The 27,231-nt window shown below is 42.5% G+C and overlaps 3 protein-coding genes across 4 annotated transcripts in view; 1 reads left to right on the plus strand and 2 right to left on the minus strand.

Moving 5' to 3' along the window:
• The window catches only part of SCAF11 (SR-related CTD associated factor 11), a 176,935-nt gene that overhangs the window by 129,943 nt on the left and 19,761 nt on the right, over positions 1–27,231 (minus strand). The gene's annotated exons all lie outside the window — the stretch shown is intronic.
• SLC38A2 (solute carrier family 38 member 2) lies at positions 9,272–25,262 on the minus strand. Of its 2 annotated transcripts, XM_068190064.1 has the most exons (16): positions 25,104–25,262; positions 24,277–24,464; positions 23,929–24,010; positions 23,690–23,805; positions 20,809–20,882; positions 20,619–20,711; positions 20,342–20,423; positions 17,337–17,419; positions 16,308–16,366; positions 16,033–16,182; positions 15,236–15,315; positions 15,039–15,139; positions 14,603–14,727; positions 13,876–14,020; positions 13,659–13,756; positions 9,272–12,905 (listed from the first exon to the last, which is right to left on the minus strand). In XM_068190064.1, exons 2-16 carry the CDS (start codon positions 24,393–24,395, stop codon positions 12,807–12,809), a joined length of 1,506 nt encoding a protein of 501 aa, XP_068046165.1. In that variant the 5' UTR covers positions 24,396–24,464; positions 25,104–25,262; the 3' UTR covers positions 9,272–12,806. The 2 variants fall into 2 exon arrangements, with proteins under 2 accessions (XP_068046165.1, XP_068046166.1); XM_068190065.1 differs by lacking the exons at positions 23,690–23,805; positions 23,929–24,010; positions 24,277–24,464; positions 25,104–25,262 and adding an exon at positions 21,529–22,485.
• LOC137473932 (uncharacterized) overlaps positions 25,459–27,231 on the plus strand; it is a 28,369-nt gene continuing 26,596 nt past the window's right edge. Inside the window, exon 1 of the mRNA XM_068190066.1 lies at positions 25,459–26,802. Within this exon, the coding sequence (XP_068046167.1) occupies positions 26,123–26,802 (680 nt within the window). The 5' untranslated portion in view covers positions 25,459–26,122. The remainder of the gene's footprint in view (positions 26,803–27,231) is intronic.

Consider the following 27,231-nt stretch of genomic DNA (forward strand, 5'->3'; position numbering starts at 1 on the left):
GCACCTGGGTAACAGTGGAGGCTCCTTTGACTGCGTAGGATAACTGGCTACTGGCGGCTCTCATTCCCACCCTTCAACCACCATGACCAAGCAGCCCTTTTGTTAGTACACACTTGAGTTTTTGTCTTGGACACCTTTCTCATTTGGGCAGCAGCCAGCTCAGTGGCCTGACCACCTCTTTTCACCTGCATCTGTCAGCTTTCCACATCTTTCAGCTCCCTGGAAGGCTGCAGGGAAAGTGGACTCATGGCTAAAAGCAACAATGGCTAATGAAAAAAAGCCCAAACTGTGAGGATTTGCAAGACAAATCGCTGTGCAGGGCAGCAGGTAAGCATGGCCAAGCTGCAGCAGGAGGATGCAGAGAAACCTTTGTTCAGTTACAGTTTCAGTTATGCTTTCCAGTGCCAAGGCAATCCATAGTTTAGTAACATTAATGCATCCGTTGGCTTTCATAGTCACTACCATGATACTGCAGTATTTCTCACTGAGTCTTTCAAATATTCCTCCGCTTTTATATTTCTATAAAACATAGCAGTCAATTTGTCAATTTGGGTGGAAAGGACCTATGTACTTCTGTTGCATTGTGTTTTTATATTTCTGTAACAGTTCTGTAATGGTTTGCCCCTTCACCCCCCATTTTCTCCCAATGGTTCCACCCCGAGCTTTCCCGCATTTCCCTCAATGCCAATCTCCCTGAAAATGCTCAGTCATTCCCCTGTCCCCTCCCTGGCACCCTGTCCATCACTCAGCTCCCCATCCCACTCTCCCAGAATCTTCCACCTTGGGCATTGAGTGAGTGGATGAGGGCCAGGGCTCCCTCCCTTGAACTTCCCCCATTGGTTTGTGTGTCTGTCTGTCCCTCTGCTTTCCACTCCCCCGAATGCCCCCACTGGGTGGTGGGCGTCCCTTCCCCCTGGTTACCGCCCCGGTACTTAAGACGATTGCGAGAGCCTCGAGAGTGCTTTTGGCTGTCGGGTACAATGGCATTTGGAGCTCCTCAGAGCTTGCATTAAACCTGAGACCTTTTCCCTGGCCTTGAGTCGACTCCCTCATTACCTCCTTGGACGCTGCCTCTCCTCCACACGAGGCAGACAGCGAAGCGCTCTGTTTTATCCGCTCCCCGAATCTTCTCGAGACACGGGAGTGTCCCCTGCTGCTGACCGTGCCTCGGCCAAGCAGGTGAAGCCAGGCAGCTTCAGGGCAAGCACGGCGCCATACTTCCACTGGGAAATCTGTTCATCTTTACCATCTACAGCAGACATGGTGACATAGCAGACATGGTTAGAACATGCCAAAATGTGGGAACTACTGCTTATAACACTAATTCTCTGTCAGTGGCTTTAACCATGCCCTTCTGGGTTCCACACACACAGGCAGGGGCTTGTTTTAAATGTGGTTCAATGGGTCAGTTTAAAAGGGATTGCCCTCAACAAGGGGACGGGATAAAAATACCATCTAAAGATTGTCCAAGGTGTGGAAGGGGAAAGCATTGGGCTCTTGACTGCTGTGCCCAATACCCTGTGAAAGGAAAGGCTACACAGCCAGGAAACTTCCATTGGGGGGTGGGTCTGTGCACGCTGGAGAATCAGAAAAATGCGAGACAAAACATTTGGCAAGTATCCTAGTTTAGGGCAAATTTGGGAGAAAAGTTCTAAAGGGGTTTCTTCTAGAAAGTAGATTTAAGTGGCCCTTCCCCCAACTGGTTCAGGGAAACATTTTCTTGGAGAAAATTGGAAAAAATTGTTTAACAGGCAAAGCATTCACTAGCACCAAAAAAAAAAAAAAGAACAATATTAAACAATAAAATTTATGGCCACTTCAAAGAGATGACAAATTTAGAAAGCCCCCTTTGTGGACTGTAGCTTGGCTAACTTAGTCTCTTATCAGTCCCTTTGATGCAGGAAATGCTACAGCCCAGACCTGCCCCAGTGGGCCACATATACGAGCTGCTGGTGCTCTTCTGGGTGTTCAGTCTAGAGCAGGTTCAAGTAGTTCTAAGAAAAAGAAAAACCGCAGTCCAGGGAACTTCTCTGCCTCAGCTAGCTAAAAACTAACTTAAAGCAAAGGAGAGCCCTGTCTTGCTGTCTGCCCATCTGCAGACAACACAGTCCAGAAGCAGGAATGTGGAGGAGTGAGTGCAGTGTTTGATAACAAACTCTGCCCTTCTTCTCTCCCCTACCTTTGCTCTCAGAACCAGTCTTAAAGGTGCAAAACTTATTTTTGGGCTAAACAGAAGAATGGGGATACAAGCATCATAAAGTCACTCCAGGACAGCAAGCCAACTCCTGCCTATAACCACAGGCAGTCCCGAAATGAACCTGCCTCTAAAGAATCCCTAACTCATCTTTGGTACATTTAGCTCCTTTTGGAGTTTGGAGACCGCTTGGACTCTTGCTTTGTTAATAGGGCATACCTCTGCCATCAGGTTGGGACTTTTTGTACTGCCTGGAATTATTGATTTGGCTTATGAGGGTGAAATACAGATTATGTTTAGGACTCCTGTGCCACTCTGCTTTATACCAGCAGGTCAATGTATAGCAGAACTTACTCTGTTCTCCAACAAAACCCCTAGTGGCAAGAGCAAACAAGGCACAAATAACTTTGATAGCATGAGTCAGCCACAGATTTTCTGCACAAGCTCTATTACAACAGCTCAGCCAACTTTAATATGCACTAGAGATGGCAAAAAAGTGAAAGGGCTTGTTGATACTGGAGCTGATGTCTCTATTATTAAAAACAATGAATGGCCTAGTAATTGGCCCCCAGTCAGCCCCACATCAAACCTAATTGGGGTAGGAGGAATGCAGTGCCCTAGACAAAGTGTTCATCTTCAGCTTGTCCTTGGTCCTGATGGACAAACTGCCCGAATTGCCCTGTTCTTTGCCTCTATACCATGCACATCATGGGGAAGAGGTGTTCTGGGACAATTTGGGACAACCATACAAATAGATTCAACCTCACCGGAGGACATTTTTCACAGAGTCCATTGATCAGCCATTCCAAAATCAAATACTGGACATATGTAAACTCACATGGTGGACTGAAGACCCTGTGTGAGTCGATCAATGGCCCCTAACTTAAAACTGCTTGTGGAAGAGCAATTGTCCTTAGGCCATATCTGTCCATCTTCTAGCCCCTGGAACACCCCTATAGTCTGCATACCCAAGCAAAATGGCAAATGGCGGTTATTACAGGATCTACGGGCATTCCATACTTGCCCACAGGTCAAGCTTTTGTTAAGTGTGCTCATAAAACCGTAAAATCCATGCTTGAAAATCAAAAAGATGGGAAAGTTGGGGTGCTCTCATGAAAGGCTAGCTAAAGCCTTGTATGTTCTCAATTTTTTAAATCGCTATGAGACGGGACAAACTGCATGTGAAAGGCAGTATCCTTTTGGCACAAAGGCTCATCTGAAACCTCCTGTGATGGTGAAGGACATGGGGGATGGGCTATGCCTGGTGTCTCCACAGGCCATCATGTGGAGTGGATTCCTTCACGGTGTGTGAGGCCTTTTGTCCTGAATTGATGTGTATATAATTACTGTGTTATAAGCCTATGTTACAGTTTTTGAAAAGTTGTTATAGTTATTATTGTTCTCACTGTTATTAATGTCTTAGGAGTTGCTTAGGTTTTTCCTAGTAGGTTTTCGTTACTTAATAAAAAAAAAAAAGAGGGGGGAGATGTAGGCTATGGTGTAATAATTACTAGAGTGGTCAGGGCTTGTGCTCACCAGAAGGCCCCATGGCAAAGGTGCAGCTGCAGGCTGGGCAGCCAGGAGTCGGTTGAGGGGCGAGAGGCAATTATGAGAGCAGAGAGTCAGCTGGAAGTCAGCTTGTGATCGGCTGGAGGAACGCGTGGACAGCGTATGGCAGGAAGCTGGTTGGATGGTAGGACGCAGGGACAGCAGCACAGCAGCTGAGACAGCCAATGGGTGCCTCCTCTCTGTTGAGTTCTGTTAAGTCTCGGTTGGGTCTCAGTTATGTCAGGTTAAAACTAAAGGTGTAAAAAGGGGCTGATTTCTACAATAAAGCAATCTCCTTCGGATGCATAAGGGGGGTCCGTGTCACTTTGTTCTCCACTGCTACACCAAGAGTTTGTAAAACCTTGGGAAAATTAAAAAAGTGAATGGTCTTAGGTGTCTGTATTGGAGGGGGAAGGGAAAGCTACAATATGTTATTGTGCAGAGGAGTGAGAGAAATGAAAGCAGGAAAGATTCTGCAGAGGAACTTCTGTAGTTTATCTCTGTGTTATTGAACTATGTATAATAACTCATTGTGCACAGACAGGGAAAGCACCATTCCAGTAACTTCAGCAGGGAAAAGTCTGAATCACATGGGCAGCTTGATTCAGATAAGAGCAGAACATACAGAAACAAAATAAATTGTAAAAATACTTTTGATTCCATCTATTTAATTTACTCAGTCTTTTTAAAAATGAGAAGACAGTAAAATTAGTTATTCTAAGTAGTTGTTGATGCCTTTTTCAGAAGGATTTTATGTTTCCTTAATGATTCTGGATGACAGAGATCGTGTCTGATTCTTTCTAATACTTACCCATATTCAAGTAAGAAAGGAAATACTTCAGACGTTTGGTGAAGCTGCTGCTAGAAAATGCAGAAGATGAAGACTGATGTTCCCTGCCAAGCTAAAATTTGCAGGGGAGGACAGCTGGATATTCTAGTAGTTAGCCATGCTCAGACATAATAACCGTCATAGGACTTCTCTACTGGGACTTGGAGATAAGCAGTGTGTTGATCCAAGATACTGATTGTTTAAATGTGCTGAGAAATTTAACCACAAGATGGAAACTGTCTCTGTTAAGTGCAGGAGTAGTGAAATGCTGCATTTGACCTACCACAATGGGTGGAAATCTGTGGCAGTGAGAAAACAAAAACATGTGTTTTATGTTAAATTACAAACTTGGTTTTGAAATACAGTGTGACCCGGATGGTGACATGGCCTGTATTTTCTTTGGTAGTTTATAGGAACTCACTGCAGTACTTAGGGCTGGGTCTTGGGGGAAAAAAGTCTGCTGCACTTAGGTCTCATAGTCAATTCAGTGTTCACATTAACCATATAAGATCTGAAGGAGCAAGGATGTGAAATACAGCATATGTGAAATGAATGCTCTCATGGAGGAAATGACTAAAAGCCAGCTTGCAGTGGCTGTTTTTTACTTTTTACTGTCTTTTTACTTTTACTTTTTACTGTCTTTCCATGTACATGGAAATATATTGGAATGGCCCTTGTAACTCCGTTCCCAGTGTGTCAATCAGACAAACAAAGATCATTACATTAATCAGGGCTCCTTTGCTTCAAAATATTTCCTGAGACACCCATGATTTTAATACTCTGTTTAGAAGAATGTAAGCCTCACTTGTGCCTGGAAACATCATCTTTGCAGTAAGGTGACAGAGAGACCTTTGGAATCTGATCTTTGGGAAGAAAGCAGGTGCCAAAATCTGGCGCAAGCAGAAAACATGCAGTCCCTCTGAGCTGGGTGATGGCAGCAGGCTACAGACAGTTCCCATGGGTGGTCCATCCCTATTAGTGCAGATTTCATAATTTTCTGCTCTCAAGATATTTCAGCTTGATTTCTGCAGGCAAGCTGGAGGATGCAGAAGCCTTGCTACTCCTGGCGCTGCTCCTTGGCAAGAAATACCTGCACCCAGTGCTGGCCCCTGGTAACTTCAGCAGCTTCTTGTGACAGCTCAGCTTCCTGCAGCTGGTGTTCTTAGGAACTTCCTCACTTATTTCCCGGAAAAATGCATCCCTCATTTGTAATTTTCATTTAAGTCCAGTAATCCTCACAGAGCAACAGTTTCATAGTGGATGCCTCCCCAGTCATGTTAGAAAAACAAGCACAGATGTAAATATTTTAAGGACAGCCGTTTCCAAACCAATCTTCTGAAGGTCTCTTGGTTGCCACTGTTTTCTAGTGGAAAAAGAGGGAAACTGCTCATGCTCTTCACATTTCCACAAAGCTGAGACTCTGCTGTGGCCTTTTTGATCCCCACAAGCATTTTTCTCAGTGTTTTCCTCAGTCATGGTGCGGGGGCATGCTGCCTATGCCTTGCCCACAGTGGAAACTCCTGCCAGTTTTAGTCATTGCCCAAGTCCTCAGTGGGGTTTGAGTGGGGCCTCCAGGTGACAGCGCTACACGCAGGGTGAGGTGCCCAGAGGGTGGTTCATGCCACCTCTCATGAGACCTGTCTGTCTGTCTGTTCTGCGTAGTCACCTTGCTCCAGCCCCAGGGTGCATTCCATGAGCGCATTGAATCCTCTCACTGCAGTGAGCAGGAAGGAACAATACTGGATGCTCAGGAACTGATATTTATTTTAACAGAAAGTAAATGTGTGATTGACTACATTAGCCCCAGCCCAGTAACTCCTGAGCATTTGGGAATACCCAGAGCACTTTACTTGGCTCCATTTAATTTTGCTGCAATCTGAGCTGTTTGGAGATGAAGTGAAGAAGACTATTAAAGATCACAAAAAAAGCTAGTTATATAAGCTACACTTTCTTTCCAGGACCCATACTGAATTTCTACATCATTGCTAGTACCTGTCCAACATATATCACCTGTCAGTTTATGATCTGCAACTAGAAAACCTTTTTTTTTTCTTTTTCTATATGTAAATATTAATGAAAACAAAAATTACCAGTTATTTCTAATTTAAATAGTATTTTCAAACATGGCTGGTTATGCCACCTGTTACTGGGATTACCTCACTATTCTCTTATTAGAGTATGTTTCTGTTCTTTCAAATGGTGCCTAGCTTCAGATGAGTCTCCTGACATTTGCTGTCATGAGTAACTGCAGCAGGATGGTTCTTTTCTGCATCTCTGTGGAAAAACAATCAGATTATTTAGCCAATTTGAGAATAAAAGTGGGGAAAAGAGTATGTTTTTCTGTAGTAGAATAATAATTCATGTTTCCTGGAAAAGTTGCCCCTGCCATCCTCTACAGTAGGGCTTTGTGCTCAGCCAAAGGCTGGAGGGGCAAGGGTTGCCTGAATGGGGTGTAGAAGTGGCCTTGTCTGAGCTGATGAAGAGCTGGAGGGTGGCCAGAGAACACGAAAATAAGGCTTATAGTTATAGTGGTGGCCATAAGGAGACAAGGTGGTCAGAGATTAGAAAAAACAAAGGAATATATTTCCAGTTGTGCCTGGGTAAAGAAAATGTGGATTGGTGTTGGCACCAATAGTCAGGGCAGGCACATAGTCAGAAAGGTAGTGGGATGAAGAAGGTGGCTTGCAAGAGGAACTTTGAGAGGTGGTATTCAAAGGGAGCTGGCAAACAGGGACAAAGGTGCAAGCAAAAGTGAGAGAGTTGAGAGAGAGTCACCCTATGACAGCCAAAAGCAGCTGTGCAAGAAGACAGAAGGAAATTCATGTGAAAGCAGGTGAGGTCTGGATTGTCGTGCTTAAGAGACTGGAAGTAGAAAGGCCAAGAAACTGCTGCTGGGCACATCTGCACTGGAGATTGGATGGCATGCCCATGTTCCTTGAAGGACGGAGGCTGCCTCATGGTATCTTGGTTTCTTCTGGAGCTGAAATTTGGGCATACACTGTTCTGTGTCTCCAGAAAGGAAACCTGGGCACAGAGACTGAATGGGAACTGTGATGCCCTGCAAACAGGGATATGAGCTAAGCCACAGGAGACCTGAGGACATGTCCTGATACAATCCTGCTGCTGCATGAACACTTGGGAGTGAGATGACTAGGCATGACTTTGGAGTAGGACAGACTTGGCAAGGCCAGGGTGGAAGAAAGAAGCAAATTTCAGGGGAACTAGAAGAAAGTAAAGGTTGCCATTCTCCTGGGCAGACCTCAAGACATTCACAAAGCTCAGCATTGTGAATAAACTTGAAGTGACAACCCTCTTTTGGAGCAAAGACTTTGTGGCAGGTAAAGAGGCTCAAAGCATGGGATTTTAGACACCATCCCTGTGTAACTGCAGTTCCTTTTTAGAAAATCATTGCACCATCTCATTCATCTCACAAGATAAGCAATGTTCCCATTCTTGTGAGAAATAAGAAAAGACTGCTTCTCATGTTACTCAAGTTGATGGAATTGCCTGATTGTAAAGATGAGCCTAATTGTTCAGCTTGTCAAGCAGCATTCTAGGGGAAGGGCTTCTGCACTGCTATGAAGTTCCTGTGTGATGGCAGACACCTTATGAGAATGGGGTCCTTCCAGACATGATCACCCTTTCCAAATGGCCAGCTTGATGCTTAGGGTTCTTTGTTCCCTAGAATGATCATCATGCAAAACCTATTTGAAGTTATGCTTTGGATGCATGTAAACAAATGCTGAAATACAAAATAAGCAAGCAGAGGACATTAAATTGCGGACTCAAGTACATGGCTGTGCCACAGTGCTTCCTCTCCATGCTCCAGGTTCCCAGAACTGTATACTGATTAACACCTCCTTAAAGGTCTGCAACACTGTGAAAATGAGTAATTAATGTTTCACAAATATGACACTAAAATGAGAACTAGAAAGGAATGAAGGCATTCATCCCTTATCAAGATGGGCTTTGGGTTTTCAGCAAACACATAAACACTGTGAACACGCAGAAAGCATCTTAAAAAAATAATGAACAGCTACTAACTGAGGATTCCAGGAAAACATACTATGCAATCTTGTAATTAATGCAACCTTAATTAAGGAGCATATAGCTAACCTTCTTAAGCATTCATTTTGTATAGTGTTTTGCTGTACACATGACACACTGAGTTACAACACCAGAGTCTGTCAACCTATTCTGAATATTTGGGACAGATACTCATATGACATGATACAGATTTATGGAGAACCAAGAAACATGCCACACTTGGTTTGTAACCAGTTTCCAAAATGGAAACAAACCAGGCATACCAGTTTTGTAACTTATTACATAAGTAGTTACTCTTCTCCTGGAGAGTCAAATGAAGGAAAGTAGCATAGGATTTTAGCAAGACTCACTCACTTATTACACTTATACAAGATTTAACACATTGGGTCTTTTCTCCAGCTATGCCTTTTCCACAAAAGAAATTACATAATGAAGATTCCTTGTAGAATTTGGTCTCTCATGCCCAGACTTATTCTCTTTACCCTTAGTGTCATAAATTGTGGATATAGTTGTATGCCATTCACCCCCCAACCAGTCTTTTCTGAAAAGTGCTAAGTTAAATATGCACAAAATTAAAAGGTACACTTTTAGCATCATCTCTATAAAGAAAATCCTCCAAATGCCTCCCCCAAGAAAAAAAATCACACCCTTGCTTAGGATTATCTGTTTATTTATTTCAGTTAAAACAAACATACAATGTTTCATTGAAACTGTGTTGCTGGCCACCAGTCTAGCTAGCAACCCTAGCTAGGCTGTTGGCCTCTCCCAATAAGGTGGGCATTTACATATGTACACGGATGTACCGCGGGATGCGCAAATTTGGCGGCCTAACTAGCGTTAGATCGCAGAGGTGGTTAACTTGCTGCATTCAGGAAATCATAACATCCATGGTAAATTTTAGAGAGAAAGTACACATGAACCTGAAGAATGCTTTCTATGGACCCAAGTGATTCTGGTGTTTATTGCAACATATACATTTGTAATAAATACAATCTTAGTGTTTTCTTACACACTTTAGGCATAACACACTCCTTTCATCTCTGTAAGCATCACACTTTGTTGAAAAAGGCTCCTTCCTTTGACAGCTGTTACACAGATGTACAACATGGACAACTCCTTGAAATGCTTTAACAATCAGTAATGAGAGAGGAATATATACATAAATCCTAGACTCCAAACCTACATTATATACATTATACTTACAGTATATACACACATACAATTTATGTACATAGACTATCATAAATATTGAAAAATAGTTTTAGTTTTAATGGATTAATGCTTTATAAATAACATGTTACATTTATGACTGAAATATCATGGAAGACAGTAATGTCTAACTGAGGTGACAGAACAGTGGTTTAATACTGAAGCTGCTCTTTTAGGTGGTTTGTAATGTAGGTAACTTTAAACAGACAGGTTTGGAAAATAATAATAATTAAAAAAAAAAAAAAAATCACACGTTGGAAATCGACCCAGCCAAGTGGAACTCAACTGTTGCAGGTGGAGAGTCAGTCAGCAAATTATATAACACATAATGTATAATTTGGAAATTGCTACATTCAGAGAAGTAGTGACACGTACAATATACTATGAGGTGTCATCACAAATATGTTCTTCCCTTCTGGTTGCCAAGGAGGACTTTATAGTAACTTCTCACTTACGACTCCTTCCTCTTCTATGGTTGCTGTGAGAAAGGAGGATATTTCTCACTTTCTTTCCTCTTTTTAAAGGGAAGAACTTCATCCCTTATGTGCTACAAATTGCTCAAAGGTAGACAATATTTTAATCCTCTTCCACCTTTGCACATTTGTGGAAGAAGAAGAAAAGCTGCCAAAGTACTGAGAAGGCATATGCTCAGCACTTCTGTGGAGATCAGGTAACATGGGATAGTTAGCCATGGATGTACAGTACCTGAGGCAGAGAAGTACCTACGGAGCGCTAGTCAGTGCTGACTCCAGGATCATTAACTGCCAGTTGAGTACCACTGAATTAATAATACAAAAATAACACACAAGGAATCTAACTTGTCATTACAGTTTTACACTATAGTCTTAGTGACCAGTACTTAAAGTCATGCAGAAGTATCAGTACAAAATACCTGCAGCTGTTTTTCCATAGATTTTAAATGGCTGGGCAGAGCTTGACAGTATCTGCCAAATGGTGACTATTGTTTAGATTTATTTCTGATTAATTCTACAAGAGCAAAAAAGTGTCAGGCACTGTTTAATCAACAGATTACAGGCCATTATTTGGTCTCTCTGACACAATGACTGAGTGGGACTTCATAAATCAGATTTTTAAAACATTGTGTCAGATGCAGACAGTTCCACATTGCCATGACTATTTCATTAATAATCTCTATCTAGGCTTTTGTACCCAATATTGCTGTTTGAGAACCTCTTATAAGCCAAGTACGCTGTTATACAAATGCTACCTCTCTTCAACCTGGGACAAGAATGAAAGAGCAAACATGCACTAGAAACAAAATAGCTCATCACAACCATACAGCACCTGTTTCATCAGCTAGGGCTCGTTAGAAACATATCTATTTCTGAAGCAAACAAGTATGAGATGACTATCCAGTCTATGAGGTTATCTTTAATACTACTATATGGTATAAATTGGAAGAGGAATCCCAGTTGCGTATGTGAAGAGAGTTTGTACCAAGCATGAAATATTGGTGCAGTTATTTTGTGGATTTGACTCAGAAACAGAATAGTCAAGTAATTCAAAATCCAATATTGGATGAGGAATTTGAGAAATACTGTACAGTTTTTGAATATTATACAACTAGAAGACTACATTAGGACTTTTTTGTTTTCCTACAGAGCGTTTAAAGATAGATTGGATAGAAAAAAATCCCAACAAACATTGTTACAACTGACAATGGACCTTATTAATAAAGGGAACTTGAGGAGGGAGTTTTGTATTAATGGCATCATATGCTCCAGTGCCATTCAATTTCTATCTACAACAGGAAAAAAAAAACCGACCCTGTTTTACTCAATTGCACTACTGAGTACCTCCAGAAGGGAAATGTTAATGCCATCTTTACAATTTTAGATTACCTACGCTTTTCTCAAATGTAGCCTTTTCTAAAGGGTGGGGTTTTTTAAAGTTTGAAAATTTGCGTTTCCACACCATTTTTGGTAACTCTAGTTACTTATATAAGTCTGAAATGATTTTCAGGATTATTTTCTCTAAGGGAGCTTCATGGGAAGCATTTAGTGTCAGAGAATTTTGACCTGAATTGGCTTATTTTCTGTTTTGGTCATTAGAATAATTTTTAAAATAAAATTTCTTCTAATTATGCCTCTACAGAATCATAAAGTATGTTGAGTGGGAAAGGACCCATCAGAATCACCATGTCCAACTCCTGGCCCTGCACAAGGCACCCCAAGAACTACACCATGTGCCTGAGAGTTGTCCAAACACTTGTTGAACTCTGTCAGGCTTGGTGCTGTGACCACTTCCCTAGGGAGCCTGCTCCAGTGCCTAACTACCCTTTGGGTAGAAAAACCTTTTCCTAATATCCAACCTAAACCTACCCTGACTCAGCTTCCTGCCCTTTCCTTGGGTCCTGTCACTGGTGACATGAGTGAAGAGATCAAGAAAGTCAAACTAAGATTAATTTAGGACACTAATTAAATATTTTTCTGAGCTCTTCTATGTTATTTTTTCATTCTTTTTAGAAAAATGTATCTTAATGTCAAAATAGTGCTTTTGAGGTCCATAAGAATTTTTGGTACAAAAAATAAAAGTGTTTCTCTTTCTCTCTCTCTCTCATTGGTTATTTAAACACTTTGCTGTAAATTAAAGAATTCTTTCTCACATCAAATGGTTCCATTAGGCACATTCAAGTAAAATAACAAAATATCCAAGTAACAATGACAAAAGCCAAACATGGCTTGATAAAAGTCTACAGAGAGTTCTGTCCATTCTCTGGAATGGAATAAAGTTGTCACTTCCTTCAGCCAGACACTCACGTGGTTTGATGTCAGTATCCACTTCCATCATGAAGAACAGTTTCTTAAACACAGAGTTCAGATATTCTACAATCAGAAGAACCATCAACAAAGAATCTGCCTTTTAAAGGAAGCTGAATAGCTCGTTTTCATTCTCAGTAGGTATCTGAGTGAACACTGGCATTTGAAGTGGTGTATTACAGAGATTAAACCAGGGCAGTTAATGGCCATCAGATGTAACGTTCTGGATCCAGTCTAGAATAATCAGTGTCATACACCCAGTCATCACAAGTATACCACTTAGAAAGAAGAATGAAGCCTGAAAAAGAAAACATAAAAGAAGTATTTCAGATCCTGCTATGACACTGTTGGTAAAACGCAACATACATCTATAAATTCATGCCCAGGTATTAGCACAAGTGCCATTGCTCACAGAGGACAAAGTAAAAGAGACAAGAGATCAAGTCAATGACAAGGAGCTAAGTATCTTTCTCATATTTGGGGTCCATTCTCACATCAAAAAGTATTTATTTTCAGTATAGCAGACCACACCCTCAACTAAGGGAAGTAAATGTAGCTGCTGATACCAGTCAGGCTATGCCCCTGTGCTAACATGACTGTCTCAGTATGTCTGACTGAATTATGAGTCAGTATGTCTGTGATTAGTAAGCACCAAGAACAGTCACGATAACCCAAACAATTGGCAGAGATGAGTTTTTATGAAGAAAACTATGTAGGTCTTAAAAGAATATTTGAAGAATGTAAAGGCTTTTAAAATATAGTTCTTAGGGTATTCTGTTGAAATCCAGTTCTTAGCAGCAACAGAATAACCCAGACACAGTTGAGATTTGGGGCCAGGGGCTGAGAGAAGTCACTGAAGTGAACTGAGTCTTGTGATGGCCAGTTCCTTGGTTTTGAGTTCCTATGCAGCTCCTTGCAACTATGCAAGATAATATTAAATGCCAATTCACTGACTAGCTTCACTTCAAAATTCATAAAACACGAAGAAGATACTTAAATTTTTTATTTTGAATTAGTGAACAAGTGTAGTTACATATTTGTCTATACATACCCCAATCTTTTGCACTGACTTCATTGGTTCCTTCTTCACTAATTTGATGTAGAAGGCAGAAGGAAGTATAAATATCAGCATGGCAGCCGCAGAAGCACCTGTAGAGAAAAAGCATGGAAATAAATCTTCATCAACAGGTAAAGATACTCTAATTAGAGTCTGGAACTGCTTTTTCTGAAATGTAAAAGAGTGCTCAATCTGACAAGGAAATGCTTACCAATGAATCCAAAGATGTCTCGAATAGTAGGGACAAAGATAACGAGCACATTGGTAAATGCCAGAAGAGAAACGGTAATGGAACAGTGACGCCACCAACTGAACTCCTTCCCTGCCCACAGCAGCTGGGTAATGGAACTGCGGATCTTTGGAAGACAGGGGGAAAAAAAAAACACAGTTTAGTCTTCATTTTGGAAGACAGTGATTTGTCACCTGAATTAGACCTTCCTTCTGAAAGTATTTTATTATCATTTTCCTGAATGCTTCAGATTTTAATAGAAGGGGAGAGATGAAAGTAAAATGGAGAAAAAAATCAAGGAAAAGTATCTGGTTTGAAAAAAATTCCAGGAAATTTTGTAACATCTAGGAATGCTGCTCAACAATATACACGTAAATGACAGATCGCCTCCACAAGGTATATACAAAAACATGCCAGCTTTCGTAAGCTGATAATACAACAGTGTAAGTATTTTTATAGAGGGGCAATCTGTTTCATTTCCCCAGTATAACCATACCAGGAAAAAAAAAAACGGAATATATTTGTATCTACTGCTTAGAAAATGTTACATATTTATTGATTAACAGTATAGCTATAATTTATGAGGTTTATCAAAGTAAGTTTCCTTTCTCAGTTAAGAGAAAAACTCTTCAGTTTTTCAATTAATAAACAGGAGCTGCCAAATCTGTAAATGACTGTAGCAGTACAGGTATTAAAAAAAATTACTTACAGGGAAAATAACTACAGGTACAGTGAGGGTTACAGCCATAAGTACAGCAAGACGCACGATAAGAAGGAGAACATCTGCACCCAGATAAGCAGAGTAGGTGTGAAGCAGTTCTGGTTCGACTTTTCCTATAAAGAAAACAGTACTTTAATTGGAAGCCCCAAGAGCTACTGTAAGAATGTACCCATTTTACACAGGGATGACTTGGAAGCATGGAATCTGGTTTAATCCAATTTTAATCCTATGTCTTGGGCCTAATTCTATTACTGATCTCCTTTAGAGTGTGCACTTGTAGAAGTACTAAAAAAAAAAAAAAAAAAAAAGCCCAACAGTGTATATTTAGAATGCATAATAAATGCTTGCTTGTTCTATTTTTAAAATAATAATGCCAGTTTGCAGAACATAAATAATTTAAAGAAAGCAGAGAGGCAATATTTACCATAAAATGTCAAGTATCCAAAGAGAGCAGCCAACAAATACATGAGGAACATGGCAAAAAAAGATACATAGGACACATTCATCATTCTTTTCCGGCTCCGGCTGTAAGAAAAGGTAACATTGTTAGTAGTGAGAACATAGTGTTTCATACTATATTTGTTTGATTAGTGAAATTACAGATATTGATCTAACACTTACCCTTTCAGTTCTTCATAAATAGGAAGAATTGCAGGATGGCAGACAAAGGAAAATGTTAAGATCGGGACAGCATAAACAGTCTGAAAAAAAATGTTTTTTTAAGTATCTCAACAGACATTAGAAATTTACTTTACAAAATCATAAGGAGATTCTTCAGTTTTGGCCTTATTTGGTGAAAACACCAGCTATTCTTTACAATGGAAACTGCAGAAAAAGTTTAAAGAAGTTAATATTTTCTTAAATTCAGATCCTGAGGTATCAAATAGCCTTAAATGTCACTGAAGTCCATGGTGAGCTGAATGTATTTATATTCAAAATCATGTTCAGCAACTCACAGGCTTAAGCCGTTATATCTTGAACTTGGTATTGAGTATTACACACATGTACCATCAGTGTAACTGGGAGCATTCTGAGTCAGGAATTTGTGACTAGGAACAAGTCAAACATCCTATTTGCACACTTCTACAGTTTTCTTAATTTTCTTCTGCAATCTACTTTTTAAAATGCTTCACTAACTTCCTTGACAAAGCTTGAGAAATGCAAGATGAGAGAATGAGAGATGTGTTTTTTGCCACTCAAACAGGCACTTCAAGCTCCTCTAATTTCTGTGTATTTGGCATGTGGAAACACCCAGTCTGCATGAGGTAAACAGTGCCCAAGTCTACTGGAACAGAAAGTCTTAACACATCCCGATTTTAAAACTGGGCAACTGCTTGAAGGAAAAACTACCTAATTTATCTGCTACCTACTTAGTCTCAGTTATTTTCAACAGAGCATCTGATTTTTTGGTCAGTTACCTGTGAATTGAAGATGAAATATTTTGGCTTGCACATATCATCGCTTGTTATATTTTCAGCTACCAAAGGTGCCACTGTTGCATTAAAAATTGTCACATTCATGATGACACTGTCCATAGGACAAGGAATCTGAAACATCTTCCAAATTACCTAGAAATAAAGTCATGCATTTATTACTTTGACTAAGGCAAGACGTGAAAATTTTTAGAAATTGTGCTTAATTTCACTTTGAAATGAAGCTTTACAAGGACTGAAGTTTAAAAGATTATACTTACAACAATCAGAAAGAAGACCATGCAAAGTAAGGAAAAGCCACTGGTATAGCCCAAATACCCTGTGATTGAGAAAGAAAAAAAAAAACATCTAAGATACAATAAACAGAAACGCCATTAAAGTCAAAACATAATGGCAAAATATATTCTCGTCAAATGATCTCTTTAGATTGTCATTTCCTTAGCATTACACAAAACAAATTAATTATTCATTGACTTTCTGCTAATCCCGACCCAGATCTAAAGGTTCTGAAAGATATATTAGAGTCTGTACATACAGTGAGTCTGTAATGTTAAACTTTTTAACTTGCAAGAAAAAGAAGCAAACAAAAAAATCTCACAGCAACAACAATATGAATTGTTTATTGTATACCAAGAATGATATAGAATTAATTTTAATAGCATGCACTATCAGATAACTTAGCCTTTTTCCTTCTGTTTTTACTGATTTACTTCTAGAAAATAGTAATTTGAGATAGTAATTCACATTGAGACTCTCAGTTATTTAAGTTCCACTATAAGATTCTCTGAATAAACAGCTTTTTAACTGAATTATTCACATATATCACGGAATTACAGCCATTTCAGATAAACCATCTGGCATGAATACTCTTACTCCTTAGGATCTAAAATGAAAAGATACTGCCCAGAGTTAGCAGCCCTACTCTTTGAAGGCTGTTACAGGATAGCTGGTAACAATGTTGTATTATTTCATCATTGACCAAAATAGGTCAAACTTTGGGATAAGAACAGAAACAGAAAGTTACTGTTGAGCTTCATTCTAAAGCCATCCTATCTGCTGCCATTTCATCTTCCACAAACACATCTGTAATTTAGTAACTTGTATTGGTTTTTTTTTTCCCTTTCTTCAAGGAGACTGACAGCAATTATCTAAATGCTAATTAGTCCCAAGAGACAAGTTTAGAGACAGCTGTTAATTCACACAGCATTTCAAGACTCAAACTTTGCATCAACACATTTCCCCACAGTACTTCCAATGGGTTTTTATTTTGATTGCTCTCTACCACTTACCTAGATTTTTCAATAGGGACAGGGGAAGAATGAGAATGACAGACACCAGCAGCACTAAATAGTCCCCATTGAGATACCATTCTCTGTAGAAAAAAAAGGTAGTATTTGTAAGTAAGTAAGTATTTGAAAATTGTATTTACAGTTTAGTCTTCCCTCTTATTTTCTACAATATGGCTCCTTAAAAAATGCACTACCTGATGTCACAAATACAGCACTTAATTTCCTGTATGGACCTAACACCCTACAATAACTTCTTATCTCACCCCAAACCTGCATTGTGCCTTTCCTTTAGTGTCCTTTTATAAAAATAGTAACATCTGGAAGTCAGAAGACAGAAAAGTAAATGACTGGTTAGAAAAAAGTCAAGTGGGATCAATCACAGAAAAAATGTAATTTTCTTAAGTGCTGGTTCCCAACTCTCCAGATGTGTTGGAATACTGCAGGGCCCCAGCAGGGCTCCCATTTTTAATGGAAATAAAATTCTGTTGGGTGCCCTGTTGGAATTAAAGAAAAACAGGTGAGGGCTGAAGGTAAGGCAGTAGCTCAAGCCCACTGGCTGAGAAAACTCCAGCAAGCACTGGGAGTCTCTTGGAGGCACATTTTGTCCCTTTCAGTAGGGAAAACATGGTAAGAACTTCAGAAGCTTTTTCCTTCAGAACATTTCTGCCATTTTTTCTGTATGAAGGAGCAACTATTTTTTCACAAAACATTTTTGAGCATTAGAAGATTAACATCTTTTTTGAAATACATAAAAACAAAGTCCTACAGGACCATACTATATGCTTTAAACAATTAAAGTAACACTAAGTTACACATTTATTCCCAAGTATTAATACTTTACATCCTATTATGATATAATTTAACAGTATTTATTTTTAAATGGACTGTATACTATTAAGGTAAAAAAATTTAATTTGAAATTTTTATATGCAAACTCAGTTGCTGAATTATAGCCTTTTATATGGTAATGGAAATAAGGAATAATTAACAGACTTGCTCTGGATTTACACAGTAAATGCAAAAATGATGTAATCATCTCTTTCCTTAGTTTTACCAGGGTTAACTAGATGTAAAAATGAGTATTTTAAAAACTTAAGATGTATAGGACATTAACACCATACACCTTTTGTTGTCTTTTTTAAAATATAGTAGACTTGTGGCAAATTTAAAAGAAATCACAACAAAGAAATTTCTTGCAGTCGTTACAATCACAAGAACATGCACTGCTATTGTGCATACCATAGAGAGGCCATCAGGACTTTCAGATCAAGGACTTCAAAGTCTTTCCGTCCTGAAGAGTAAAGAATGGGATTGTGCAGTTTTAAAATATAGCCAAGTACTTCAGAAGTTGCTAAACAAATTTTAATAATGGAGCTAGTATTTGCAATATTGTCTCAGAAGTCCAGAGTTCTTTTACAGTAAGCATTATTTTGGGACACTTAAACAGGTAAGTGCTTACATTTCAGGCCCCAGGCTGCCAGAGTGGAATCCATGCCAATGGTAGCCACCCAGACTCCCCTAAGCAATGCATGGAGAGAGTCAGTTAAATGGGATTCACGATTGCCAGAGCACCGAGAAAATATTTACTTTAAATCAGTGTACAGCTACATAGTGCCAGCCAACAGGAAAACATTTAAGATACAGATCTTAATTTCTTAATTTTCTCTGCCAGATTTGCAGAGCAGCAGCTGTATCCAGAGAGATTCACAGACTTTAACTTTCTTTCTTGAATTGCAACCAGTTTTGAATTCTTTACTGAAGATGGGACAGTTAAAAATATTTGCCTCCGAGCCCCCTTCTAAATACTGGCTACTCCAGGGGCTCTCTTAAGAGCCAAAAAATACTGACTTGAATTCAGCCAAAGGAGAGAAATTAAGCTTCCCAGCAAAGAATTTGTAAACATAACACTACTAAGTAAATAGGGTAGGTGCAGTATTTGAGTACATTAAAAAAATGAAAAGAAAGGAAAAGAAATGTGGCTAGCACTGTTATTATGACAGTATCTATCAGCAAGCTGCATGAACACCACCAAATGGCTTGAACCCCTTGGGGAACACGGCAGAAAAACGCCTACCTTCTGAACTCAGGCTTAGGTGTAAGTTGGAGTCTTGAGCTGCTCAGCCCTCTCAAGACTGGGACACTTCAGGACAAGGCACAGAAGTACAACTCTGAAGAGTGAGATTTATAGCACTTAACTCTATCCATCTGAACTCAGGCATCTTGTTTTTACACACCCTCTCAATACAGAGTGATATGATCAACTGTTCTTTGGAGACACACAAAACGTGTCTAAGTCAGGTGCGCCAAATTGATCACTACAGAGGATCACCCTTCTCCACTGACTGAACTAAGACCATTGCAATGATAAACTCAAAATATGGTTAGTTGAAATGAATCCTCTTTTTAAAGCCAAGCAGGAAAGCCACTATGGAGTCAAGGTGTCTCCAGGGCTAGATGGCAAGGCATCTACCACTCTAGCCTTAGGTGTATCTACTCTGGATTAGGTCAATATCTAGTCTCTGAATCTTTTTGAGAATTGTTCCTTAAGACATTCCTTGCATAACTGCTCCTTAGTCTTCCATTTAATCACTTGCCACAATATTAATACTAGAAAACCAAATTAATCAGACCAAACCATTTTGAATGTATTAAGAAAATAAATTTAAAAAAACAAAACAACAAAACAAAAAACCGACCACAATCACATTTATCTATCCTTATCAAGTGTATGTACTGACTGGTACATACATTATCACTTACCTGATGTTCTTTACAGAACAACTTTCTGCAATATGATGTAATACCTGTATTTTTCTACCCTTTTCCCAGGTCAGGCTGGATCTAAATGAAGTGAAGCACTCAGGGGAAGGGAAAACTTACTGTATCTCTGTCTGTTTAAGAAGCTACCCTATGGTGTACCGAACGTGGTCTTCATATAAAAATATATACAGTCTCCATATTTCTTTCTCCTAAGAGTTTCTCTGATGAGGAGTTCTAACACCTACCCTGTGGTCTCTTCGATGTTCATAAATGTCTTGATGACCAATGGTAACTCATATTTCACTATGAAGAGGTAGCTTGACATAGCTGTAGGTGAATAACATCATAGATCATTACAAATATAGAATATGCCACATGATGCAAGAATCACATAACATGTTTCATAACTTCACTTGAACACAAGCAGTTAATGAACACATGTTGTGTGACAAATAAGTCTCCAAGAATAAGCAGGGAACAATTATTATTGACAGTACAGATATTTCAAGATCTTGTCCTCACCTCCAATGTTCTGCATTGTAATTGATCCAGAAGCAGCAAGTTTTCCAGCCATACCAAAAGCCTTCATTCCCAACTGTTCATATAATAAAGATCCTAAAAGAAAATACGATATCCCATTGGAAGGGTGAATTTCAAGAAGATACCAAAAGAAACAAATACTACATATTTGTAAAATACTAATTCGCCATACCTCCTTCATTGGCAGTCTTCAAAAGAAGATGCACTGAATACAAAGAAAATATTGAGACAAACAGCAGGAGTATCCTGGGGAGAGAAAAACACACAAATTTTAATAGCCATAAATGATTTATTGTAACCCTATTCAATAAAGATGTATCAAATATAAACATTATCCATATTAAAATATTATAAGGGGAAAAATTAGATTCTAATGTCAGTTAAAAGTGTTCTGAAAACCCAATTAATGCCACGTGTAGAAAGAATTTTATACTAAGTTGCATTTCAGAGGCATACAAAAATTCTAATGTAGGTTTGAACAAAAATTTTATTCAGTCTAAAGTGGCATAAGCATCACCAAGTGTCAGGCTATTATACTTGGCTACATTTGATAATAAATAATTTAACAAAGTATCAATGGGATGTGTGCAGGTTGGGGGGAAGGTTTGCATCCTTGTAAGAAACTGTATTTTTTCCGTCTTCCTGTCCCTGTTCAACGTTGAGGCTAACTACAGCTGAAGTGAAGATTATCTCTTGGTCTTAAGAGAAATCAGCTTTTGAGCTTAAACCTGTGTTACACTCGTATTTTTATGTAAGGATGAAACTGCAAAAGCCTTAAAGAATTAACTGAAAATTCAGACTCATTGAGAGCTGTGTTTTCAAATGGAAATATACATCTATTGTCATTAAAAAAAATTCTTTCCTCAAAAGTTAACTCTTCAGATGTGCTTACATGGGAATCGCTAGTGGCTTGTTTATCTTCCCCACAGCTTTTACAGGCAATGCATATTATTTCCAGAAGCACAATTGCATCACCTAAAATTCAGGTCTCTCAACAACAAATCTCTCCCACAACAAATGCACTTCCTGGAGTGGCACTCTAGGGGGGACTTCTCGGCTGCTGGAGAACACAGTGGAAAATTACAAGGCATTAAAAAAAATCCCCTGCTCTTTCTTATACCAATACAAGCATTTTGCTTAATAGAAAACCTGAGAATCAGCATATCAAAAATGGCTTAAAAAGGGCAAACTTCATTTCCCAGAATACATTTCCTTTTGTGTCATTTTTAATGTTGGTAAAGTTAGTAAATGCAGCACAAAGAACTGGAAACAAAAAGATCTGAGAAGCTTCACAGGTCTGTGTAGGAAACTTATGTTACTGTGCCAATTCAACACTAACACATGCACACAAACCTCTCCATTTCTGACAGGTAGAGATTAACTAGGATTTGACTCAGCCATCGGGTAGAAACAGCACAGCTGAGATGTGCCAGTGTTACACCACCTTAAAACAGCACAGACCCTGCATCTCTCAGTCCTAACATGGAAAGGGCTGCCTTACAGTGTAGACAAGATCAGTCAGCAAACTCATCTTGAAGCTCACTCTCTTTCTGGCTTCCAGACCATTTTATTCATTTATTTAGTGCTGACAAAAGTGACAAGTCACAGCACTTACACAAGTGCCTCCACAATCTTCGAAGAACTTACTGCCCTAATCAACTGCATCTGGATCTGACTCTGTAACCTAGTTATTAAGGAATGCCTGTAATGCCCTCACTGTCATCATAAATCCTCAGTATCATCTGTGATTAACTGCTTTCCTGCCTCAGAACTGTATGATCTACAAGTTTTGAAAGGTAACAAGCTAGTTTGTCATTGAAACAGCATTAATGCAAATAGATCTGAATGCAGCATCTGGGAATAAAAAGCACCCAATTGTTAAATTGACAGTTATTAACATTATTTTTTCCTCAGAAAAGAGTATCCCCAAAGTCGGTTCAAATAGCTAACCTTAAATTCTATTTTTCCCTCTCCTCAGAGACATTCTAATGTGCATTACACTGATTATCTTTCATGCACTGCAGAACATCTTTAGAGTAAGAATATCTATTCTAGATTCATGCTAAGTCGTTCATTCAGTTTAGCATCTTCTAAGCAAGTGAAAATCTTAGTAAAAGTTTAGCAAATCACCATATGTTTAAAATCCTTTAGGTCAGAACTTCACATGTAGGTACTTTCCTCAGGAAACCTGAGCACCACCCGATACACTGTGAAACATCTGGAAGTAAATCTGACCTACTTTCTGGAAATCTGGCAACAGAGAGAAATTTTGAACTAAACATTGCTCTTCACATGTTCTTGAACATCCAGGACATTCATCTATTTCCAGGATAAAAACACAAAGTTCCTTTAAACATATCCATGGATACTCATTTGCAGTCAAGTCAGTGATACTACATGTTGTGTGAGCTGAACTGCCTCCAATACATGAAAAATGTACTTTCCCAAGATATTTAAAAGCACCGTACATAACTGTATCCTTATGTCATTTCTAATAACATTACTGTAGCTCTGCCCTACACCTCAAAACTTTTGCCAATGTAGACAGGCCAATAAAGACAGGCTGGTTATTCCACATCCCTCCCTGGCAGGCAGACAGAAATTTTTATAGGTGTAACTGAAACCATATCCCTGAAGAGAGTGAAAGCACAGTAATAAAACAGACTTCTTTATTGGTTAAGTACATTGTAACTCTGTAGGCACAATGATGTCAGTTGAGGAAAGCGAGACCACATCCCTGATTGGGACTTGCATAATAGAACTTTCAGGGGAAGTCTATCAGTTATTCATGGAGAAACTACAGCTAAGTCAAGTAAAATTCACTGCAGAATGATTTTGTTTTGCAGAATTTGAAATGAATCAGTTTAATTTTTACAGGTTCTTCTGAACGTATCTCAATCCTTAAATTTAAAACAAGCCTAAAATGCGATTCTGCACCTATGAAAATGACTGGACATTTTCTAGGGGTCCTATTCTTACACCATGTATTTTTCCATTATGAATTACACACCAGAAAGATGGAGTTTTTTTTTGATGAATCAAAAGATACTTACACAAAAAGAGCAATTCCAGTGTTAGCCATGGCAAAAGAAAGACCCAGGATGCCACTACCCACAATAGCATTGCTCAGATTAAATACTGACATTCCAAAGGAAGTAGTACCCGGATGCTGAGGAAAGACAGAGAGGTAATAATTAATAGAAAGTTATTACTCATCTCAGAATTAAAACGAACATTAAATTGGCAGTACATTTTTGTTTGTTTATTTGGAACGTCATCGCCGGGTACTTACATACTGAGTTTCATATTTCTTCTTTCCAAGACTGGAGTCGAGCAAGAAATTTTGGTTTTCTGGATCAATATCCGCATAGTGGCTGCAAAACAACGTCGCATCATTAGTGACTCTTACGGGAAACTTGCATATTCACTTCCCGATCAGCATTTCCAATCCATTTCAAAGAGAAAAGGAAAAACCGACGGAATAACCCCGAAAGAACCACGCCACCTGCGACGGTGCCAGCGCGCGGAGCGCTGCGCCCGTCTCCGGCCGCAGTGATTGCCGTGTTTCCGTACGGATTTGCCGACACGCAGCCCCGCCGGGTCCCCGGCTGGCGCCGCCCGCCGCGGGGAGCCCCCTCACCTCTTCATGGCAGCCGGCTTGGTGGGGTAGGGGTAGCTGAAATCGTTGCTGTTGGAGCTGTAGCTGCTGCTGTCCTCGTCGGGCGAGATGTTGAACTTGCCCATCTCGGCGCTGCTCATGCTGGCGGGGCGGGGGTCGGGGCTCGGCGGCGGCCGCTCTTTTGTCCTTGCCGGCGGGACTCGCCGCGCCTGCGGAGGGGGCGGGAGGCGACGTCAGTGCCGCAGCGGGCGCGAGGCCGTCACGTGGCCCCGCGGCCCCCGCCCGCCGCCGAGTGGAAAAGTACCAGGCGCGCGGGGCGGGGGCGCGCGGGGCGGGGGGCGCGCGGACAAAGGTGAGCCCCGCGCCGGGGCGGGGGCGCGCGGCTGCCACCGCCCGCACCGCACCGCACCGCACCGCGGCGGCGGCGGCGGCACCGCCACGCCGCACTCCCCCCTCCCCCTCCCCGCCCCGATAGCGGAGAGCAGACTGATGCAACACCGATGGGCGATTGTCACATCGGCTGCCGGAGCCTCCCGCCCCGCGGCTGTCCCTCCCAGTGTTTACCTCCCGCCTCCCCTGCCGGCGACACCGCGCGACCCGGCGTTTTCAATGGAAAAACGCAAGCCGGTCGCGGGACTGCGTGGCGCCGCAGTGGCTTTGCGGGTTTGCCACCTTCCCGGGATGCAGCGGCGGCGCATCCCTACGCGCGTCTCGGCGGAGCCCGGCAGGGTCTTGGCGACAAGCCGGGCCGCTGCCGCCGGACAAAGGCGCGAAGGGCGAGCCGTGCCCCGTCCGAAAAGCCGCTCCGTTCCTCTTGGCGGCCCGGTATCAGCCAGCGCCTGCCGTACCTGCTAAGTGCGAGCTTGAAAGCGAGGGTTTCTCCCGAAGCCTCGGAATAAGGAAATTCTCCTGCTACTCCTCTGCTACTTCTTGCAAGGGAAAAAAAAGCCCTTAGCTATGAAACGTCAGCGAACACAAGCCCCTAGATAAATAAAGGTAGAAAAAAATCGCGTAAAAAAAGTCAGAGGTATCAAACGGAAAGAAAATATCGCGTCTGTATCGCTCCGGCGTCCCTCCCGGTCTGACGGCCCCCTCGGGGCGCCGCCGCTCTTCAGGCAGGAATGTGGGCGTGTCATCGCAGGGGCGCGGCGCCCGCCCGCTGCCGCGCCGCCCCCCGCCCTGTCCGACTGACCCCCTGCTGCCGCCCGGCCAGGGGCTGGGGGGGCACAGGGGCGGGGGGGCGTCCCCGACTGCGGGCTGGGAGCCGGTCACCGGCGGGGGTCAGGAGCGCGGCCGCTAGCACATGAGCCGAGCAGCTCTCCAGTGTTTACAGGGGGGCACTGGTTTACACGGCGGAGACAGGACGCTGCGGTGCTTGTCAAAAGCGCTCTGGCTGAGAGGCGCTTCTGCCGGCCCAGTGCAGCATCCGCAGCGTGACTGCAGCACCCGGTGGCTACCGGTTCACCCAGGATCTGCCTCCCTCTTCCACCCCGCGCCTGCCTGCGGCGCGGGACGAGGTGCCCCTGACCCATCATAGCTCCTCGGTGCAGTCACTCGCTATTTTTAACACCCGCAGCAGCCCACGTGCAAGCCCGGACCCCGAGGGCAGCCAACAGACTCCCGAACGTTTCCTTCGGGATGTGAGCCGGAATGACAGACTCCCCCCAGTGACGTGATTCACGAAAAACCCCATGTAGGGAAGAGAGGGGGAAACAGAACATCCTGCTTCCTTTTCCTCAGGTAACCACTCCAGAAGACGTGGAGAGCTTTGCCGCTCGGGCCCCCGTGGAAGTGGACGGCGGGGTTTTACTGTCTGCCACAGCTCCTCACACGCACGGTGCGGGGACACAGCTCCGAAGGACGTTTGATGGGGGTAGCGGGGGCCGCCTGGCTGCTGTCTCTAGAGACACGGGGGGGTGCAAAGCAGCCTCCCCAGCTCCTGTCCTCGCGGCAGCAGTGCACTCCCACGCCAGTCTGGTGCTGCCAGCCTCGAGTGTGGAGGATGCCCTGCCACCGAGTCGTTTGTCCCCTTGTGTTATCGCCCTCGCTCCCTTCTTCTGCAGCATCGAGAGCCCTTGAAGGGTGCGAGGGGCGGCTGCCTGTCTGCTGTGCCGGGGCAGTGGCGGCCACCGGGACACGAGAGCAATTCACACAGTCGAGGGACAGCGAATCCCTCACCACCATCCCCGCTCCTGGGCCCGCTGCAGTGCCCGCGGCTCTGACGGGGACACGAGCTTCCCCAGGGCTGAGACAGGCGAGAGGACGGTGGCTCTGCCCCGCGGCTGTCGCCGGGGCAGGCGGGCGGGAAGCGAGCGAGAAGCGGGCGGGAAGCGAGCGAGAAGCGGGCGGGAGGGCGCCGGGCGGCGCGAGGCGGCGGCACCCGACCGTCAAGGCCGCCGAAGATTCTGGACCGCCCCCGCCGACGCCGGGATGGGGGGCGGGAGTGGAAGCCGGGAAGGGGCGGGGACCGGCGGGGGCACGCGCAGGAGATGCAGGAGCCGAAAATTTTCCATCACTGCAGTCGTCCCCCCGCCCCCATCCGGCGCGGTACGTCAGGCGCCCCCAGCAGCGCGGGAGCGGGCGGGGTGCGCTGCGGCGCCTTCCGCGCAGCCCCGGGGCGCAGCGGGGCGGCGGCGGCGCACCTGCTTCCGCGGGAGCGGCGACTGAAATGACCCTGGAGCGCAGCTTGGGGCGTTCTGGGCTGGAGCCGGCTCCTGCCCTGCGCACCTGCCGGTGCAGGGCGCCCGCCTTTACCCCGTCTGCGGACGCGGCGCAGCGCGACTTGGGGTGCCTGTGGCGGTGAGGGGTGGTAAAGTCGCCCCAGGAGTGCCAGTCCACGGAGTTTTCGGTCCTCTGAAAATCTGACTGCACAACGGGCAATTTGCAAAGGCTTCGGCAACCTGACGGGTTAAATCAAAAGGCTGCATCGCTCGGCTTTACAGCGCAATCACAGCGATATGTAAATAAGCGCTACTG

Source organism: Anomalospiza imberbis, chromosome 5 (genome assembly GCF_031753505.1).
Source record: "Anomalospiza imberbis isolate Cuckoo-Finch-1a 21T00152 chromosome 5, ASM3175350v1, whole genome shotgun sequence".
Classification (NCBI taxonomy): domain Eukaryota; kingdom Metazoa; phylum Chordata; class Aves; order Passeriformes; family Viduidae; genus Anomalospiza; species Anomalospiza imberbis.

What these genes read in the sequence shown, in the direction of transcription:
- SLC38A2 (XM_068190064.1), bottom strand. Translation starts at nt 24,395, where the DNA reads ATGAGCAGCGCCGAGATGGGCAAGTTCAACATCTCGCCCGACGAGGAC. An exon ending in GAAGACTGCCAATGAAGGAG is followed by an intron (nt 20,712 to 20,808) that starts GTATGGCGAATT and finishes ATTTTCTTTTAG; the next exon opens with GATCTTTATTATATGAACAG. An exon ending in TGGTCTTCTTTCTGATTGTT is followed by an intron (nt 16,183 to 16,307) that starts GTAAGTATAATC and finishes CTTTATTTCTAG; the next exon opens with GTAATTTGGAAGATGTTTCA.